The sequence below is a fragment of the Gallus gallus genome, chromosome 7, assembly GCF_016699485.2.
Source record: "Gallus gallus isolate bGalGal1 chromosome 7, bGalGal1.mat.broiler.GRCg7b, whole genome shotgun sequence".
Lineage (NCBI taxonomy): Eukaryota > Metazoa > Chordata > Aves > Galliformes > Phasianidae > Gallus > Gallus gallus.
Window position 1 is genome coordinate 22979292 of NC_052538.1, and position 19170 is coordinate 22998461.

Genomic DNA, 19170 nt, shown 5'->3' on the forward strand with positions numbered 1-19170 from the left:
TGGTCACACTTCCCATTGTCCTCAAGCAAAACACCTCTGTCAGGGTAAGCATCTGTATGGGAACTGTTGAATCATGGCCTGAACCTCTGATTGACCACCTGAGGCAAGCGCTGAGTCAGCTGCAGGGGCACAGATGAATGCAATTTCACTTGAGAGACAGGAAGGGGTGGAGCCTGTCTCCTCCTAGACCCCATTTAAGAGCTGACTCCCAAGAAGGAAGGATCTCCAGTTCCTTCCTGTTGGAAGGAAGGAGATCCTTCCTCTTGGAGTTCTTCTGCGAGCCCAGGACATGGGTGAGATCTTTATTTCATTTCTCCTTTGTAACGCGATAATCTCTCTGGTTCAATACCTGTATACCTGTTTGCCATACAGCATCTAAGTTTGTCATAAAAGATACTGAGTACTACACACATACACACACACGGTGCTTAGTTTTTAAAATGTTTTTTAAATGTCAGGAAGTCCCCAACCAATATACTTAGGCCACGTGTTTATTATATGGCTCTGTTTGACAATTCTATGCCACACTTGCTCTCCAATACATACAAGAGAGCAAGGAAAGACAAATTGCAACTGGGTAGCTAAAAATATCATTTTGAAAAACAATCAGGGTCAGATATTAAAACTAAACAAGACTTTAAATGCTGTAATCATAGGTTAAATATTTCAGATGCTAGAGATTCAGCCTGGCTGTCTAACAAAGCAGATTCAAAGTTAATATCCAAGCTAAGTCATCTTTATTATGAATGCACTGATGTACAATCTGGTTATTGTGCAGTTCTGTCTAAACATCCACAACAATTTTTATATTTCACTTATTATTCAAATAGAGAAGTCACAGAAGCAGATTCTACCAAGATAAAAAGAATGCACTGAGCACCAATGGAAGGGACAGAAACATTTCAGGCTTAGAAATATTTTAATTTACATCTGTCTGCTGTCATTATGGACTCATAATTCTTTGTAGCAAGTAAGAACCAAGAATCACATTTCTTGTGGTTTTTTTCTCCTTTTTCTTTTCTGTCCCCAAAGTTCAGTTCAAGGCTAAGCCTTCATGCTTTAAAGTGCTGAGAACCTCATAGGAAATATAAACAACTACAGCAATTTAAGGAAGTTGAAAGCAGCATAATGCCAAACACTAGAATTGCTTAAAAGGTACTCTAGGCATGACTTGGCTCTACAGGCTCCAGCTACAGCACTGGCAAGGCTTTGCACTGTGACCTTAAAGTAGGGACTTATGTGCCAGAAGCACTGTACCTATGAAGAGCTTGCCTATGGAAACAGCTTTTTTTGGTCTCTTCCAAGAGACTCACTACTGTTCTAATCCAAGAACATTATCTTCAGCTCTCAAATCTCTAGCAACAATAAACAGCAACTTTATCCATTCATCTTATGCAATAATCTTGAAGTATCACGTAAAATACTAAAAACGCTCCCATTTTTACCCCACTCACTATTTACTATACAGATGACAATGTAATTTTTAAATACAGCATTCAGATGATGAAATCTCCTCATAACTTGATTGGTCTTTCAAATAAAAAATCGCTGCAATATGCTATGCCAGTAGTGGGCACAAGATCATTCACTAGCAGTTGAGGACAAAGCTGCCAAAGGGATTGGGTTTAGAGCAAAATACATGTTGGAAAGCAAGAAGGGTAAATGAGTGGTTATTACAGACAACACTCACTGCAAAAATTACAGTCAGAAAAATACAGTTCATGTGCGCATGTAGCAGGAAATGTTCTCTAAAGGCTCTGGTCCTATCTTACTGCATGCTGCTTACACGTGAGAAAATGCATGATGCAAATATGAAACGCTTAACACTTTTAGAAGACTGAAATTCAGTTTCAAAAGCATAAGCTCGCAGTGCTTTAAAGACCAGTGATGTGACAGCATATAACTGTAAATTCTCAGTAAGTTCATACAGACAATTAACCTCTATATAACAGGCACCATCTTTCACATCTTATAGCCTGCAAATAATTTTGACAAGCTGATCCTTACAAAGCTACAAGTAGGAAAGGAGAGCAATTTTTGAGCATTCTGCAAAGAGGTAAAAATTGTTATTTTCTGCCATTTGTTGTTGTACACCCCTTTGGGTATACTTCAAAATGCTCATAAAATCACAGCTCCTGCTTAGTTTCCAAACACAAAAGGACTGTCACTAAAAATCACTATAAGTGATTTGGAAAGCCAAGAGAAGATAAGTGAGAATTTAAGGAGAATGATAAAGTTATTAAGGACAGCCACCTTTGCCCTGCCATTAAAAATCTTGCATATAAAAGTTGGTTGCTGTAAAGCAATCATGGATCAAACCTTCTCTTTATATACACCTACTGATAGCGATTGAGAAAAAATTGCATTTGTCTTGTTCTAATGAACAGACTTTGCAGTGTCTAGAAACTACTGTTACCTTTAATCTGTGGAAGGCTACTAGAGACAATTTGGCTCTTTGATCCCAGGACCACAGGCAGATATAAAAACTCTCATTTCTCCTGATACCAGCTCAATACTTCCTCCCATTTGTGGGCCACTTGCCTTGCTTACCTCACACTCCACCACTTCCTACTAGTTCTTTAAACTTAACCTGCAGAAGTGCTCTTGTACCCCAACCACACACGTACATTGGAGGCTTGCAGTAACAGAGCAAAGGTTAAAACTAAAGCCAAGGAAGGTACCTACGTAATGTCATTTTGATATGACACAGTGATTTAAGAGCCAAGAAATAACTCACTACAATAATTTACATTAAATAAGCTGCACTGATACTACTACACTCTCTCTACTCTCCATGAATACACCAGTAAGTTTTGACATTCCCTCTTTCCCATCACCATAAAACATACCATTGGCAGTAACACAACTAGATCAAGGGGAGGTTCTGAAGTTCTTTCATTGTATGGAAATTAGTGGTTGAGTCAGAGACAAATTTTGCTCATAAAGCAACAGTTACTTGGACTTCTACAGGCACAACAGAAGAATTCAGCTGCTGGCTCAGAGAGTAACACTGCTTGGGGAGTCTGGACTTAGCTGCAGGAGGTTTGGCATGCAGCATACGTACCTTAAGTAGAGGCATGGCAGCTCGGCATCGTGCAGTTTTTATGTTCTTTAGGTAATGAGATTCATCCTGAAACAAAACAGGCATGAAAATGAAGACAGCTCTGATCCACAGTCCAACTGCAGGCTAAAGAACAAATCCCCGGTGCTCTCAGCTATCTAATATTACAAGCCTGTCATCCCAGAGGACATTTTGAGTACTGGGATAGTTGCACCAAAATCTAAACTAGAAGACAGCACGGGAGTAGCAGGCTTCCTACGTTCAAACCCACAGTCGTAATTGAATGGAAATGGAAATCAAACCTTAAGGCCATGAATCTCAAATGATCACAGGCAAGTGCAAAGAGGCGGACAGAGACAGGCAGAGAAAGAAACATTAATTCTACCACCAACGCTTGTTTGCCCCTATTTCCACCCTGATGCCCCTTCAAATGCAGCAAACACAGGAGATCTATACATTGCTATTTCCCTAAACAAAGAGGTTAATTAAAACAATATGGAAAAAAAAGAAATCTAATTAGGATCCAACTGCTCTGCTGATAGGGCTCACCAGGTGGAAAATAGCCTCCTACTCGAGATGTTACCCCTAAACAACCTTCATTTCTTCTGCTGTAGCAAGGCAGACTTGGACACAAAAAGTAAATGGCACCCTCCAAGGGTACGTTCTCATCTTTCCACATGTGGATGAGCAAGCAACCATGTATGGTTAGTACATGCTTAGTACAACTGCTCTGTCTCCTGGGTACAGTCTTCTCCTTCCCAATTAACGAACAACCTACATGAATAGCCCCAGTCAGTGAAAAAATATTGGATGTAAAAGCAGGGAAGCTCAGAATTCAGTAGGACTACTTACAACTGTAAAAACAAACAGGGTCCAAATCTGAACGTGCAAACACACAGAAAGAACATCTGCAGCTCAGGGGATTCCAATGCAGAAGCCCTAGAGCCCGAGTTTCTTTACAGAAAGCAGCAGCCCAGACAAAGCAAGAACCCATACTTCCACTCTGAATGCCTTGTATGGAAAGGGGCAAAGAGAAATAAAATTAATTCCCTCATGAGCAGTTTGGTCTCCAAAGCCCTCATCTACTCCCATATTCCCACAATGCTGAGAAAAAAAGAGCTATTGTGTTCCAAGTGTCATAATCATGGAGACAGGTGGATCTGCTTGCTGAAAACTACACTGAGAATGTGAAATACTTGCAAGAAGGTATATAGACACTCTAGTCTTTACAGTCTTTAAAGCTGGGTTTGAAACATAAGGTGTTTTGAATTTTTAAAAAGTGAAATCTAGAAAAATGCTTTTTACTACAGCTCCTAAAAAGGTGAAAAAATAAGTTTCAAAATCATTTACAACAGTAGTGATACATGTGAGCAATGAAAGCTTAATGCACACTGTCAGTGGCATTCAAACACAGGAAGACTTGATACTTCACCCACATACTTGGTGTTGAGAAGTTATCTGACTTGTTGGATAAACATTAAAATCAACATCAAGTCCAATTACCATAAAATGACATAATTCCAAAGCTACTATATTGACATATCACATACAACACCTTAGTATCCTGTAAGGGACATACCCAACCACAGTGGAACCAGGCAGGCACCCTAACCAGTGAATGAGAAAACACAGCCTCAAGAACCAAAAAGGTTTCAGAGAACTCTGCTGTTTCTGCTCACAGAGCTGTAATCACAGCTGCAATTCTAAGACAATTTCAGTCCTAAAAACAGTCTGCTTTACGCTTCTCTGCCATCCAACCCATAAGGATACCCCATTTGCAGCATATAATCAACTTCAAAACTCTAGCATACTACTTACAATAATAACTACTTGGAAAGTGCTCTTGAGTTGCTTGTCCATCTTGCTGAGGAGGTCAAAGCTGATGATGTTAATCAAGCTTGCTGTTAGGCTGTCTTTGCTAGTCACTATAACATTAGTGCTTCCTGGTCTCAAGGACGGAAGCCACCTGTGAAATGCCTGGAAGAAAAGAGAGTGATTAATTGCATTACGGTGCTCACATACACTGCCAAGATTCCCAAACCTACCACAGGTTATAATAGAGCATCCTCTTGGATGCTTAGAACAAGGAACAATCCCACTCACCATTAGACACCAGGTGAGGGCATAGAAGGGGTGAGCAGCCTTCAAAAGTCAGCAGTGCTAGTAATAGGAAGATCAAAAACAGCACTCAGGATGCAAGGCCAAATCCACCTTCCACAGGTAGGAAGGCTCAAAATGATTTGTTCTTGCTTCTTACTGAAAAAGAAATCTGATCTGCAGTAGAAATGCGTGTAACCTCCTGACAATGTTACCTGCTGTGTTTGTAGCCAGAGAATGCAATGAACACTGTTGACAGGGAAATTCATCATTTTCCCACTCAAAAGGAAACTTCAGGCTGTGAAATACAGCATTCTGAGCAGTAAACATCTCTCACTACAGAAATGTTTACTCCACAATGACGAAGTATAACACACTCATACCAACAAAAACTTCCACTATTCCTCCTTCTTAAAAAGCCTACCCAAAATAAAAAAAAATACCACCACCAACTGATCACAAAAAAGATCAAAATGACACCACACTAGCTGCAATAGAACAGCAGATGAACTACATGTGAGAAGTCATTCAAATCAGCCTCTTGAAATGCTCCACACACCACAGGAAGATAGCCTCCTGCAAACACATCTGTTGGATACTGAGCACCCAATATCTCTTGTAAATCTATCCCCAGCACCACCAACCTCTCTGCAACGTTTGAGTCCTACTGACATTGTTCTCTAGCGGACTGGCTGGTGCTCTAGCAGTCAGGACCTGGTCTCTATAGGAATGTATTCAAGGAGTGGTGATGGGAAATGGCATCTCTGACTCAAGCACCTTCACCTGTGGCAGTTGTCCAAGCCCCATTCTTCTGTTTATCCAGAGAGGTGGTGGAGTCACTTTCCTTGGATCAAGAGAAAAGAGTGGATGTTGCACTTAGGGACATGGTTTAGTGGGCATGGTGGTTGGAATAGATGACCTTACTGATCTTTTCCAACCTCAGTGATTCCATGAACTACATGCAGCAGGCAGATGATTCAAATGCTGAAAGCATATGAGAAATTAACAATTGCCTATACTTCACCACTTACAAGCACCACAACCAAAACAAGCCACTATATGGGCAAGGTTAGATCACAACCAAAAAACATGGGGCTGATGCTATGCAAAACTGACAAAGGCAGCAGTAGTAAAAAGGATCTAGAAGCTCCCAGCTGTACTGCTCTTCTCTTTTGAAAAGGTCACGTGCCTACTTCAGAGAAAAGAGAATCTGAGCCTCTAAGTTTCAACACAGACCTCCAAATGCACACCTGCAGCACTTCTCATCCCTTCTTGCTGGCTTCCTATTGCACTTAAAATACATAAGCATTCAATGGCATGAGCCTGGAAAACTGAACACAATTTCTGGCTATTCAGCTCCAGAGACAAAACAAGAACTTTACGTTAAACATATCTGTACAGAATGAATCAAGAAGGTTACAGACCATAACCTTCACCTTTTTCTACACCTTCTGCCAAACATTTTCCTTAGATTCACATCCTTCACTTACTGAAAGCAACGCAGAAAATTTCAAAGCAAATCTCCTAACAAATACCTCCCACAACAGCCTCCCAGGGAATCTGGAGGGTGTAGATAGAGGAAATGAAGCACTCAAGGAGAAAATCTTCATATTGCTTAAATCTCTTAGAGCAGGATATAAGAGTTTGGCCATAGGTACCCAGGACTTCAGCAACCTGGGCCCCAGATTCCTCCCAGTAGGTCTCCAACAGGAGCCATAGATACAGCATAGGTATTGAACCACAGGTCCATAGGCCTTTAAAACAAGTCCTCAATGTACAAGTCATGACAGTGACTTCTTTCAACCAACTACATCTCCCAGCCATACAAACTTTCTTGGGCTTCTGATTAACAGCAATAAAGGACTCAAAGGAGTCATATACTTGACAGACTGAAAGACATAGTATAACAACCATTTAATGACAATGATAACGGAACCTCGTGAAAAGAGGTGAGAATTCCAGCATCTGAATTTCTATTCCAGCAAGTCCAGCTATAAAGGGATTGAAGACAACCAACAATTGCTTCAATACAACTATTGTCTTTGGCATTAATGAGCAAAACACTTCTTAAGAGCTAGCTGACTTGCAGGAACAAAGTTAAGAGACTCAGAGGAGATATTTTCTCTAGATCTCCTTTCCAACAGCTGCACCACAAAAAGAAAATCAGCCAATAAAAGAAAGTAGGCATATAACATATGGTCAGTGCCAATGTCAGGCAATTTCTCTGCTCTTAAGTTTCTAAATAAGTACAAATTTTACTTTCTTCACCTTAACATACATCTTTTTAACAAAAATTTAACTTGTACTAATCCTAACACAGAATAACCACCACACATGCCCTCTACTGGCCATCCACATAATCTTAAACTCACAGTACCTCTGCCCACGTAAACCTCACAGAAGAAGGAGTCACCACCAGCAAGGGCCATTCCTTTTGGTAGTACGCAGCGATGCAGATTGCCTGAACAGTCTTGCCCAAACCCATGTCATCCGCAAGAAGTAAACGTCCATTTTTTAAAATTGCAAAACTGGGGAAAACAGAGAGGGGAAATATGAGAGTCAAGAAATGGGTTACTGTCTCTTCCCTGGTAGCCAAGATGAGTACAACTCATCTGTCTACATCAGATGAGGAACATTCTGTAGAATTGAGAAGTGACAAAATTAAATCCTTCTGCAGACCATGGATGACACTATACAGTGAGTATCAACTGCAGTAATATCTTTAGTTGCACAGTATCTGATGAATTACAGATGCCTTTGCAGATTAACCCTACAAGGTGTATCTCATGGAAGCGATCTGAGCTTTTTATTTCAGTAAACCTGTATCTTCTCCATTAGTCTTAACACAATTGAGCAGCTCACAACAATCTTCTCTCAAAGCTTAAATGGTTGAGCCAAGTGACCCTGGATGGTTACTTACAGGCACTGATTTAATACATGGAGCAGACTAAAGATCTCACAATTATTTAAAGAGCACATTCCATACTATTATTCATGTTCTGTCTTAAGAGTTCATTCCTATTGGGCTAAGAAAATATTATTTATAACATGGCCACCTAAGTAGCAGTAACTATGGGATTTCCTGGATTGCATCTCAAATTCAACAACTAAATGCTATATATGGCAGAAATGCAGCATATGAAAGTTTCTCTCTACATACAATTATCCATTTTATGCCTTTCATCGTCAGGTTTCCATTTGCTGGCACTTTCCATGTGCATTACTATTTTAATACAAACAAACAACAGAGATGCACGGGGTTAGGAAAAGATGACCTTACAAAAGCATCATATGACAATTAGGCACATACTGAATCATGGGATAGAGATGAGAAATGTATCACTTGAACAATTTTATGAGACTAACAAAATGCTATTTTTCCTCCTGACTAATGATGAAGAATTCTAGCTGGAAACAAATAAGTGTGTCATTCAGAACACACACACAGGCACACAAAGTCAAACAAAACAAACCAGGCAAAACATCCAAGAGTCCACAATGCCATAACACAAGACTCTGGAGAAACATTAAGCCCTCCCCATGAAAGAGAATGAGGCCTGTACACTGATCTATTGAACTGTAGGCAAGGATTAGATCTTAACATCACACAAAAAGGACCTACTTCACACCTTCCCTCTGAAAGGGCATAAGGCTTGTCACAATTTTAGAGTCCACTACTGAAAGGTCAACATCAGGAAAATCCATCTTCTGTGATGTAGAGCTCTGTATTTGAGCAGCAAAGGCTTGTATGACTGTCCCAGGAAGTGGCTCCACTTCTACAGACACAAGGCTCTGGAACACTTTCACTGCAAAGAACAGAGCAGTTGATTATCAGAAGGAGAAACACACACATTAAGGACACCGGGGTAACACCCCTTGACCTCAACAACAACATTATTTCCTACCTTTAGACAGCTCAAGAAAGTACTGCATCACACACTCGTATCAGCCTGGCCTCTTCCCTGAAATCTATCTCAGCACCAAATGATGAATCACATTCCCTCCCCTCATATTTAGACTTGGTTATAAAAAACTGAAAGTCTGATGCCATCATTCAGAGATGATTGCTAGTAATACAGCTGGAGCTGGATTATTCACATTGAGGGCAGCTTAGGGCACACTTTACTCAGAAATGAAAGTACAGATTGGAACAAAAGAGCTCTCGAAGCCTAGAAGACAGAGGCATCTTGGGATTCTGCATTAAATATCTCTGAGGTCTCCACCACCCCTGAGTACATGGACCAGGAGTTATATGAGACAATTACCTAAAGGTCATACATCCTCAGCTTTGAAAACTCTCTTCTCCTCCTGTTACCTAAATTTACACCAGTTTGGTTCTTTCTGAAATGTAGATAATCTCCCATTCAGGACACTTGGATAAGAAAATTCACAGTCAGAACTTACTCTTGTACCACTGTCAGTGCCGTGCAGACAGCCATCCCTCAGGGACATGACACCAACAGCAGCTCCTTGTTCAGCTGGTGCACTCTGCCTTTCACCAAGACAGAAGTTCTGCAAGCCACAACCAGCCTACAGGCTGCCACCTGAATCCCTCAATACTACTTATGTTTGACTTGAGGCCTCTCTTTCAGCCTCTCTATCCCACCCCCCAAAAAAGTGTTTTTAATCACAGTAAGTTTGTAAGAAAATAGCAGTTTAAAACAAGATTGCAAGGTCCCTGCTCACTGTATGTTTAGTAATGGATCTCTGAGCACTGACAGAAACAAAAGGGTACCTCTGCACTATGAAGACAAACACTCATGCACAGATCCTTTATGGCAAGGAGACGCTTTTATTTAGTAGTTGGTTTGTATATGAAGTCAGAAAGATATGAAACAACTCTGTTTGCAAAAATGACCAGAGCCATGCATGCTGAAATAAATACTCATGACAGCAGCAGTAAATGCACCTCCAGAACTCAGTTGAAATTAGAATATCTATCTCCAAGAGGTAAGCAGCAGAATGGATCTGTCATATGAAGGGGAAAAGCAATTCAAAGAAATATACATATGAAAAGATTTCCATTTGTAGTTGGGCTTTGGCCAAACTTTTTAAACTCTCCAGTTCAATTTGTACTTCAATAGCAAGAACTCTCTCCATTCGAAGTACAGCACAAGCTTGTTATTACACTCACAGACTGAGCTATGTGTTAGCATAATTGCTACAATTTGCTCACTGATAATTCTGTTGCTATTGTTCTGTACATGAGCTGGGAGAGTGATTAAGATATATCTGCCACCAGCATGATTCATCCAACAGACACATTTTACTGAAGTGACCTTTATATAAAGATGACTGAGCAACTAGGCAAAGAGACATTAACCTCTACAAACAGTTCCAAACTAACAGATAGCACTGCTGGAAATGGCAAGCAGCCTTTTATTTTTTTTCTCCCCTGACGTAGGTAAATTAACAGGCACAAAGCTAATGCTGCTCCTCTGAAAGGCACGTGCTACAAGAAGCCTCAGATGCCCTCACAAATTACTCCTTGCAAGAACATCTAAAGAATTTTTTGTGGTTTGCTGTTGTTTTTTCTTTCAGTTTGATTTTGCTCTCCTTAAGTCTGTGGGATTCTAAATTTACGTAATGTGTAAAACTGCCAGCAAGCATAGTGACAGGCTGGGAGATGATGCATTTGCTCAGACTGCCTAGCTCTTACTACAGGATGGGCCCTTAGCAGATACAAAAGACCCTTTAGAAAGCAGTGTGGGCTCATCAGCTCCCACTGAACCCAGAGCCTGTGAGCATCACAATCCTGGAGTTCCACAATAGTCACCACCAAGACATGATCACTTTTTTCACAGCCTGCCATTGCTACAAGGCCTTATCACAGCTTTCAGTCCTACAACCATTACTAACATTCTTATGCATGCATCACAGTCACATGTAGATACTCAATTATTAAGTGTGCTTGAGTATCCCATGAAAGCATCAGGCTACTCTGGCAAAAACTATTTGGAGCAATGGCATTTCAGCTCTGAAATGCTCAGTCCTACGCAACATGATTTCAAAGGATGACTATAGAGCACCTTGCTTACTGTCCTTCTGAATCTTAGCCCAATCAATCTCCACAGCCACATATACTCACATGAGTACCAGGGCAACACAGCAGGACAACTGGAATGATAATAATAATACTTAGTACTTGCATAACGCTATTTATCTCAAAGCACTCTATAAACTTCACTAAACATACAAAACTGAGAAGCAGATGCACCAGGAACACGCTGCTTAGACAGGATTATTCTGCAAAGTGGCATCCACAGAAAAGTTGTGCGTTTCAGTTCAGTGAGTCAGTTTCAACAGCACAGCATGGATGCATTAATGCAGGGGCATACTGGTCAACTTCTACCACGAGAAGGACATTGCAACAACACTATATGCTTTGATTCCATCTGTAAGGGAATCATAGAGGCTGTTGAATTTTTTTTTTGCTAAGTTTTTTTTTTTAAAAGCATCTAAGGTTTTTTTTTTGCTCTGCACTCTCTTCTGAGCAAGGGGTGGCTGTGCAATTTTATGAATTGATGCATGCAGAAAAAGGAGCAAAACATTAGGGGTAGGCTGGCACTGAAGATTATAGAAATGCACCTAAAGACAGTCCGTAAGACAGAATTTCTATAAGGACACTAAGGCTTGGTAGCCACCATGCCTACCTGTTCAAAGCTTGCAAGACAGAAGATAAGAATCCATTTTCCTGCAGTTCCTTAGTTCAAGTATAGCTGCTGTACCTTACAAGCAGTAGCAATTTTGTAATAGTTAATATAGGTCCTCTAAGAAGCCGTACAGAAATTCAGCACAGAACCTTACAAAAACAGGCCAGTATAAGCAATACATATTTATACAGTTTTGAGTCTGGGTAAACAGTATAAGTGTCTGACAAAGCAGGAAGACGCTTGCTTCATGGTTCATTTGCCACTCATTTCACCAGAATGAAAAAGCTTAATCCAAGAAATGAAGACACAATTCACTTGCCTCCCCAGAAAATAGCCCTAGACAGAAAGAAAAAAAAAGGTCAGCTACTCACTCAGTTTGGGATAGTCCTCCAGTAAGAAATTCCACTTTCTCGTCTTCATATCTGCAACAGTTAAAAAAACAGACACTACTGTAACTTTCTTAAGACTGAATTCTCTACCCATAAGAATGTGGTTATCCACCCATATATCTTCATTTCAAAACAGATTTAACAGAATTCCTACCTTGTCCAGCCATCAATTTTCCTCCCTTTGTTTTCAAGTTAAACAAATAGCTTGAAGAAAGTTAGAAACATGGACACTCTGAAAAGTAACATTAAGTCCTGACTTGTCTGGCAATTCTACATCCAAGTAACATGTGCCCACAACCTCCAGGGAAGATAGAGAATCAGTAAGACAAAGTGAGTCTGGTAGAGCTCTGCCCAAAGAACCAGAGCTCCACGATTTGCTCTCCATGCTGTCACTGACCTGCTGTGACACTGCACAAGTCACCTTATCACACTGCGCCTCATTCCCACGTAACTGGTGGGAAAACTAGTGTGTACCTTTGAAATTTAAGTGCCAACAATAGAAGTGCTCTACAATTCCACTTGCCTCAAAAAATATCATTAAAGCTGCTCGTAAACACAGTCTGCTCAGATAGTTGCAGCCAGCTGACAATAAAAACAAGAACTTAAGTGTGGCCTCTGTACTGGCAAACTGCCGTCACATCCCACCTTGAGAGTAAACATAATACCAAGTGCTGAAATATCATCTTGACTAATGTGCTCTGAAGAAGAGATTCACTGGCACTGTGCAGGGCACAGGTACAACATTGTATCAGATCTAAGCTCTCAAAATCTTCACCAAAGCACATCCTCTCACACTATTTCAAAGACTGATGCTCTCACACACACTCTCTCCTCCATATCATTCACAGCACTTCAAAAGCAGCCCCAGTAACATTAAAATAGAGACTCACCATAATTTCTGGAATTCATCTGTTTGAACACTCCAACCACTTCTGCAGAATACCCAATATCAACCTCAAACCGAGAGCGAGAGATCAGCACACACTTCCCTTTGATGAGGGCTGAGGGTTTCTTCCAGTTCTTGCACATGTTCAAGAGGGATACCATATCAACCCTGCTGCTGCTGAAATGAGAGCCTGATGACAAGTCAACTGCATTTTCTCCTTCCAACGGTGCCAGAATCACTGAGGAAAGTTGACTTGCTGCTTCCACTAGAAAGAAAAACATGAGATACTAAGGAAAGACTGGAGACACTGGTAAACTACTTTGGGAAAGGAAATGACAAGCATGCCAGGCATCTTCACATTTAAAGGGAATGAAGATTCCTTAATTTAACTTAGAGGGACAAAAAAAAAGAGAATGGTGGTACACATTGAATGCAGCAGGGTCAGGGCAAACATGCAAGAGTACAGGAATGAGGGCTTATTCAGAAGTGCTACTGCATTAGGCTCCTGCTGTCAACAATCCCAAAACATGGCTCACCAGGCCAGTCCAGACAATCTGCAGAAGCACATTCAAAAGTAAATTGCACACAGCCATAGCATTTTCACATAAAAAGCTGCAGAGAGGTACAGTGATCGATAGTATGTGCCTGGGAAAGTTGGAAGGTGTTTCTGCAAGTAGTAAAGGAAAAAGATCTAAAAATTTGCGCCTGTCCCTTCACGTGGACATCTGATAAGGAATCTCATCAAGGACAAATGCTCAATAAGCATAATGCTGTAGGAAGGAATCTCATCCAAAACCACAGACCTCTCCTTGCAAGACCATCATCCTTTATTCTAACACAGCTTGCTGTTAGACTTGTATTTCTGCACAGCCAGGTGGGCACCTATCTTACAGTTTGCAGCAACCACCTGTGTCACGATGCTAGGGCATGGGGAGAGAAAAGACGTACTTTTGCCAGTTGAAGACCACGACTAACAACACTAATGTGTGTTACGTTTCCCTTCTGTCTCTCTGTGAATCTATATCCACATAACTGTCTTCATCATTACAGCTGAAGTTATAGTTTAAGGAGAAAAAAAATAAAGCCTTGACACGATACAATTTCCAAAAATCATTCTCTTTATTTGCAAGTTCCTTGGTGCAGAGACTCCACTCTCATCTGTACTCAATACACTTCAAGCAAACCAGCAGCACTTAAATAATGAATGTGTGTGGCAACCCACATGGGAAGCTAGAATACCAGCACTCAACTGTGGGTTTTTCAAAGTGCTCAACACAGGCCTAATTCTGTTCCCACTGAAATCAATAGTGATTTATCACTGGCTTCAAGATGATGTACTTCTGAAAAGCATACCTTACCTCTCTGTCATCTCCCAGTCTTTGCAGAACAAAATGACAGTAGAGAAAAAGATAAAACCATCCTTGGTATGTAAAAAAAAAAAAAAGGCAAGTTCATTTTCAGCCTCACTCAGAGCTTTAGAAAATTAGACTTTTTCCTTCCCTGATACCCAAAATTAATAGGAAAAACAGTTAAAAAAAAAGTTTAAGAAGAATGTACTTCTTCTGACAACTACGTCAGTTGTCAATACAGACTCCACTATAATCAGGCTTGTTGACTTCTAAGTAATTCAGCAACTGCAGAAAAAGTTAAATTCTAAGCTAGGCAAATAGATTACATCAAAAATCATATTTGTAACATACTACAGGATGTAAAAAAATAATATGAGTTAGAAGCCTAAAAGGTGGGCATTATGTTTGAGTAGCACAATCTTTTTTTTATTACTCCAGACAATAACAAAGTAAAATCACAATCAGAGAAAGGTTATGGTGGTGATCTTGAGATAAAGACCATAAAGATCCTTTATTATCATTCAACAATCCAGTTACTTACTGAAACTGCTGTAATCTTCCAGGCTGAAATCCCATTTTTTCGTAGTAGGATCTAAAAGAGGGCAGAACATGAGTTATTTGGGGTAGAAAAATGTGGTACTGTAAAACATTTATGCCAGGCAATACAGAGTTCATTCTACACATGCAAATGTCTCGATAGACATCTGAAAAACAGCATGCCCAGGCTTACAGCTACACGACAGCAAATAAAGCCATAGGGCACATTAATGCTAAGGCAAGGAGAATGCAGCAGTCATTCACAGGGAGCAGCAACACGTGTGGGGAAACAAAAAGAGAATACAACAAATAAAGGCACGGAGAAAAGATCAGCAAGTCAGATCAAGCAACAATAACCCAGTTAATACTCAGCCCACGAACTCAGAAGTGGCCTATTTTCCCATACTAATTCATTAATAACTTCCTTCACTCCCAAAACACTGACCAGCTACCAACACTAAACTTCTTCACTAAAGAAGTTCAACACTAAACTGTTCATAAAACTTCTGATTTCTTGGCTAAATCCAAACTCAAGATTTTATGCTCAGAATTTTCTTCTCAATTTCAGCTGCCTTGACTTTTCCAGTACCCCACTAATACCACACCATATATTTGATCCCAACATTAACTGCCCCATTAAAAGCACAATGCTACTACAGTTCCAGCATATACTGAAACTACAATCAAACACAGAACAGAGAAAACAGCAGTCAATCCTTACCATAGCTTCTGGTTGGTATCTTCTTAAACAAAGCAATAAGTTCAGCATTATACCCTATTTCAACTTGGAAACGGTCTTCCCCATATTTCACACATTTTCCTTTTGTAATGTTATTTGCTTTCTTGCAAGAGGCAGCTTTGATAGAGTCTGCAACAGCAGGGCTGGTCAGCTTCTGCATCTTACCACTGGCTGGAAAGGCACCACTGCCACCCTGTCTTTCTGCTGGTCTGTTTGTATTTATCACCATTTCTGAAGCACTCAGAGTGGCACTGCTTGGTGATGAAACATATTTTATGGCAGATTTGCTCTGACTTTGTAAATCTTTAAGGCCATCAGAGTTCCTGTTACCAGTTAAATTAGGGCAAGATGTTTCTGTAGGGTTTTTGAAAGCTGGGCAGCACTTGGGCCGCTGGAATGTACCAAGATTAATTAAAGCTTGTTGTCCATGTTGTCCATCTGAGTAATGTTGATGGGAATAACTCAGAGAATTTGGGATCGATGTAGGGAACTGCTTAATGCTACTTGCTTGGTTTGAGTCCTCTGAACAATTCTTTTGTTGCTCTCCCTGTGAACCAGCCATCTGTTGGTTTGCAGTGTGATGATTATAATCTTTCCGAAGATAGCTCTTCTGCTCCGCAGGATTGTCTGGATTCTGTTGGGGCAGGCTAATGAACCTGACATGATTGTTTTCTTGCTTCAAGCTTCCTCTATTGTCTGAACTCTGTTCTTTTACCTGAGGCCCAGTGATCCCCAGCTGCCCACCTTGCTGGGCTGCTATCCTCTCTGCTCTCCTAGCCAAAGCCTTTTGGCGGTTCTCTTCAATTCTTCTCTTTTGCTCCTCTGTAAGGCCAGATGACATCTTCACCAATTCAAACAAACCTGTGTCAGTACATCAGTATTTCATCTCAGAGGTACCTGCTTCTTGGTAGGAATGGAGGCCAGCCTAAAAAAGAACACAGCATCAGTTTCAACTTTCTCCCCAGCAACAAGCTTCACATACTGACAACTCATTGCTATCAGTGATTGGTACCTAAAAACCTTTCAGACCTCAGGCCTCTCAGAGCACATAGCAGACACACGTTCAGCTGCAGAGGGAAGTGTCAGCTCCTCCCTTGAGAAAGGTCCTCTCACTGCTGTGCTTGTGAAGAGCTTACTGAAAGCCAGTAGCTGGCCCCCACCACACCCCCTCGCTCCACCTGCTCCTTGGCCTCACGTGTGAGAGGCTACCCACCTCTTCGAGTGTTCAGAGATGGACTTAACTAACTGTACAAAGTGACGCTCGCTCCTCCCGTCCCCACCCCCCTCCCTGAGGTGATATTCCATCCCTGCCCCTTCCCTGCAGGCGAGGGAACCTCCCGACCTCTTCAGGGCCCGGGAGCCACCCCACGCCCAACACACTTCCCACACCCAACACACTTCCCACCCACCAGGCTCCCCGCTGCCCACAAAGGCCCAGCACCACGCCGCCGACCAGGCACCCCCACACCCTACCACCGGCCGCGCCCCCCCCCGCTGCAACGCGCTAGGGGCTCAGCCCTAACCGGCCCTCCCCAAACGCCCGTACACCCACCGGCGGGCAGAGGCCAGCACCGCCGCCACAGGGCGCGCAGCCGCGCACACTACAACTCCCATCAGCCCCTGCTCTGCCGCCCGATGGCGCCAAACTGCCGTAGGCGCGCGGAGCGCTGGGAAATTGATTCCCCGCGCGGCGCCATCTTAGGGTCGCTAAGAGAATCGGAGCGGGAGGGGATGGAGGCAGTTCGTTGTGCTGCGTTGTGTTCCGGGTCGCAGTGTGGGGTGTGGGGCCTCTGTTGTAAGCTATGGGCTGAGGTTTTCTTCCCTGATGCACCGAGACGATTTGGTGCAGAGTTAACAGCAGTAGTAATGCATTTGAAAAAGCGTCGCTGCCTTCATAATAATGTAATTGTTCACATTTTAAAGTTCTGAATAAAAGTGCTTCCATGGGTTTTAATGATACACATCAAGTTGTCCCTCCTGGACAGCTGGGATTCCCCTCTATGTTGCCAGGGCAGTACTGGTGAGGGGAAAGGCAAGGAAACAGCCCTGAGGAGCACTGTTTCCCCATCCCTATCTCATGCTGGTACTGTCTGGTCCAGTGGCAGCTCTGGAGCCATCTGCCCCATCCCCAAATGTCATTTTCTCTCACAGACCCCTCAGCTGGGGCTGCTGCAGCCAGCTGGCTGCTTTGCAGTTTATTTATTCATTCTCTCTGCTAGTTAATTAAAAAAGGTTATCCTTAAATTGCTTCCTGATTAAGCAGCGTTGACTGTCATTAGTCAGGAGCTCGTCAGCCTAAGAAAAACAAGGCAGGCAGTGAGAGGAAGGTGTGACCTGACACACAGCCCTGTGAGCGCCCGTACTCGCTGTGTGCATGCACAGATCCTCCCAAACACAGAATTTAAAAAACGAAACAAACAAACAAACAAAACTCACCACCACCAACAAACATGAGACTGAGAAGATCTGGGTGCAGAGTTTGGTCCCAGCTTCTCTGAGGAAGTATAAAGAAAAGAGTAAAAGTTGAATGTATCTCCAGACTTCAGAGCAGGGTGTGCAAGGAAAGGATGCTCATCCTGTGTTTTCTCACATCCTTTCTCTTTACCCTTTCTATCCCCCTGCAAGCCATCAGACTCCCATTGAGGGAGGAATGGATGAGACATCTTTATTTTTTCCTTCTTGTTACACTTTTAACTGACCAAAACTAGACCAAATCCTGGTACCAAAGATTGGCAAGAGAGAGGACACGCAGAGCATAATCCCGAAAGTATTCCCCGCCAACTTCCCCCCAAGCAGCTTGAGGTGTCTGCTGTTGGGTCCTTATGCTTGGGAGATTTGGGAAAAAAAAAAAAAAGACTTGGGAAAAGTGGAAGAAAGCCCCAGTTCATGTGAACAATTAGAGAGCATTGTTTTGCAGAGAGAAGAGCTCTTGGGTCGCATGGTCAGGCAGACACACAGACAGACGTTGAAGCATTTGCTCCATATGGCACAACTTCAGCAAGGCACAAGGAACAGACCAACCATGCAGAGAACAGACCTACAAAGCAAGAGGCCATTTCTGAGCAGTTTGCTGGTAGCACTCCAGGTGTCCTTTCAGTCAGAACATGCTTCCAGCAGTGGCTTGGACTCACCCTCCACACACCAAATCAGAGTGCAGAGATGCAGTAAGAAAATCCAGGGAGGGCTGGTGGGTCAGCACACCCCAGTTGATATCTCATGTTGAATGTGTCCACTTCACCTCTTTTCCAACACACTCTCATGGTTCTCTGCATGGGTAGAGCTGTACAACTACATCTTGCAGCCTCTATGGATCTTGGTGAACCACATGCAGAGTCACTGTGTGCATCAAGACCATTGAGGAGATGACTGGAAATGCAAACTTCAGCCCACACTGATGGCCCTTGGATGCTCCACCTTCTCAGAGGCATTTGGAAGTCCACACAAGTTCAGTAGCACCAT

The 19170-nt window shown here is 42.1% G+C and overlaps 1 protein-coding gene across 6 annotated transcripts in view; it reads right to left on the reverse strand.

Annotated features, from left to right (window-relative positions):
- SMARCAL1 (SWI/SNF related, matrix associated, actin dependent regulator of chromatin, subfamily a like 1) overlaps positions 1-17332 on the reverse strand; it is a 35316-nt gene extending 17984 nt beyond the window's left edge. For 2 of the 6 annotated variants that reach the window (XM_025152483.3, XM_422070.8), the window contains exons 1-9: positions 17264-17332; positions 15694-16636; positions 14977-15027; positions 13091-13351; positions 12183-12233; positions 8781-8964; positions 7536-7686; positions 4880-5038; positions 3065-3130 (exon numbers count right to left, since the gene is read on the reverse strand). In XM_025152483.3, coding sequence (XP_025008251.2) covers positions 3065-3130; positions 4880-5038; positions 7536-7686; positions 8781-8964; positions 12183-12233; positions 13091-13351; positions 14977-15027; positions 15694-16552 — 1782 coding nt within the window. In that variant the 5' untranslated portion in view covers positions 16553-16636; positions 17264-17332. Of the gene's footprint in view, positions 1-3064; positions 3131-4879; positions 5039-7535; positions 7687-8780; positions 8965-12182; positions 12234-13090; positions 13352-14976; positions 15028-15693; positions 16637-16723 lie in introns of all 6 variants that reach the window. The other 4 variants (XM_046944118.1, XM_040703877.2, XM_015290051.4 and 1 more) reach the window with 4 other exon arrangements.
- Between the last annotated feature and the right edge of the window lie 1838 nt (positions 17333-19170).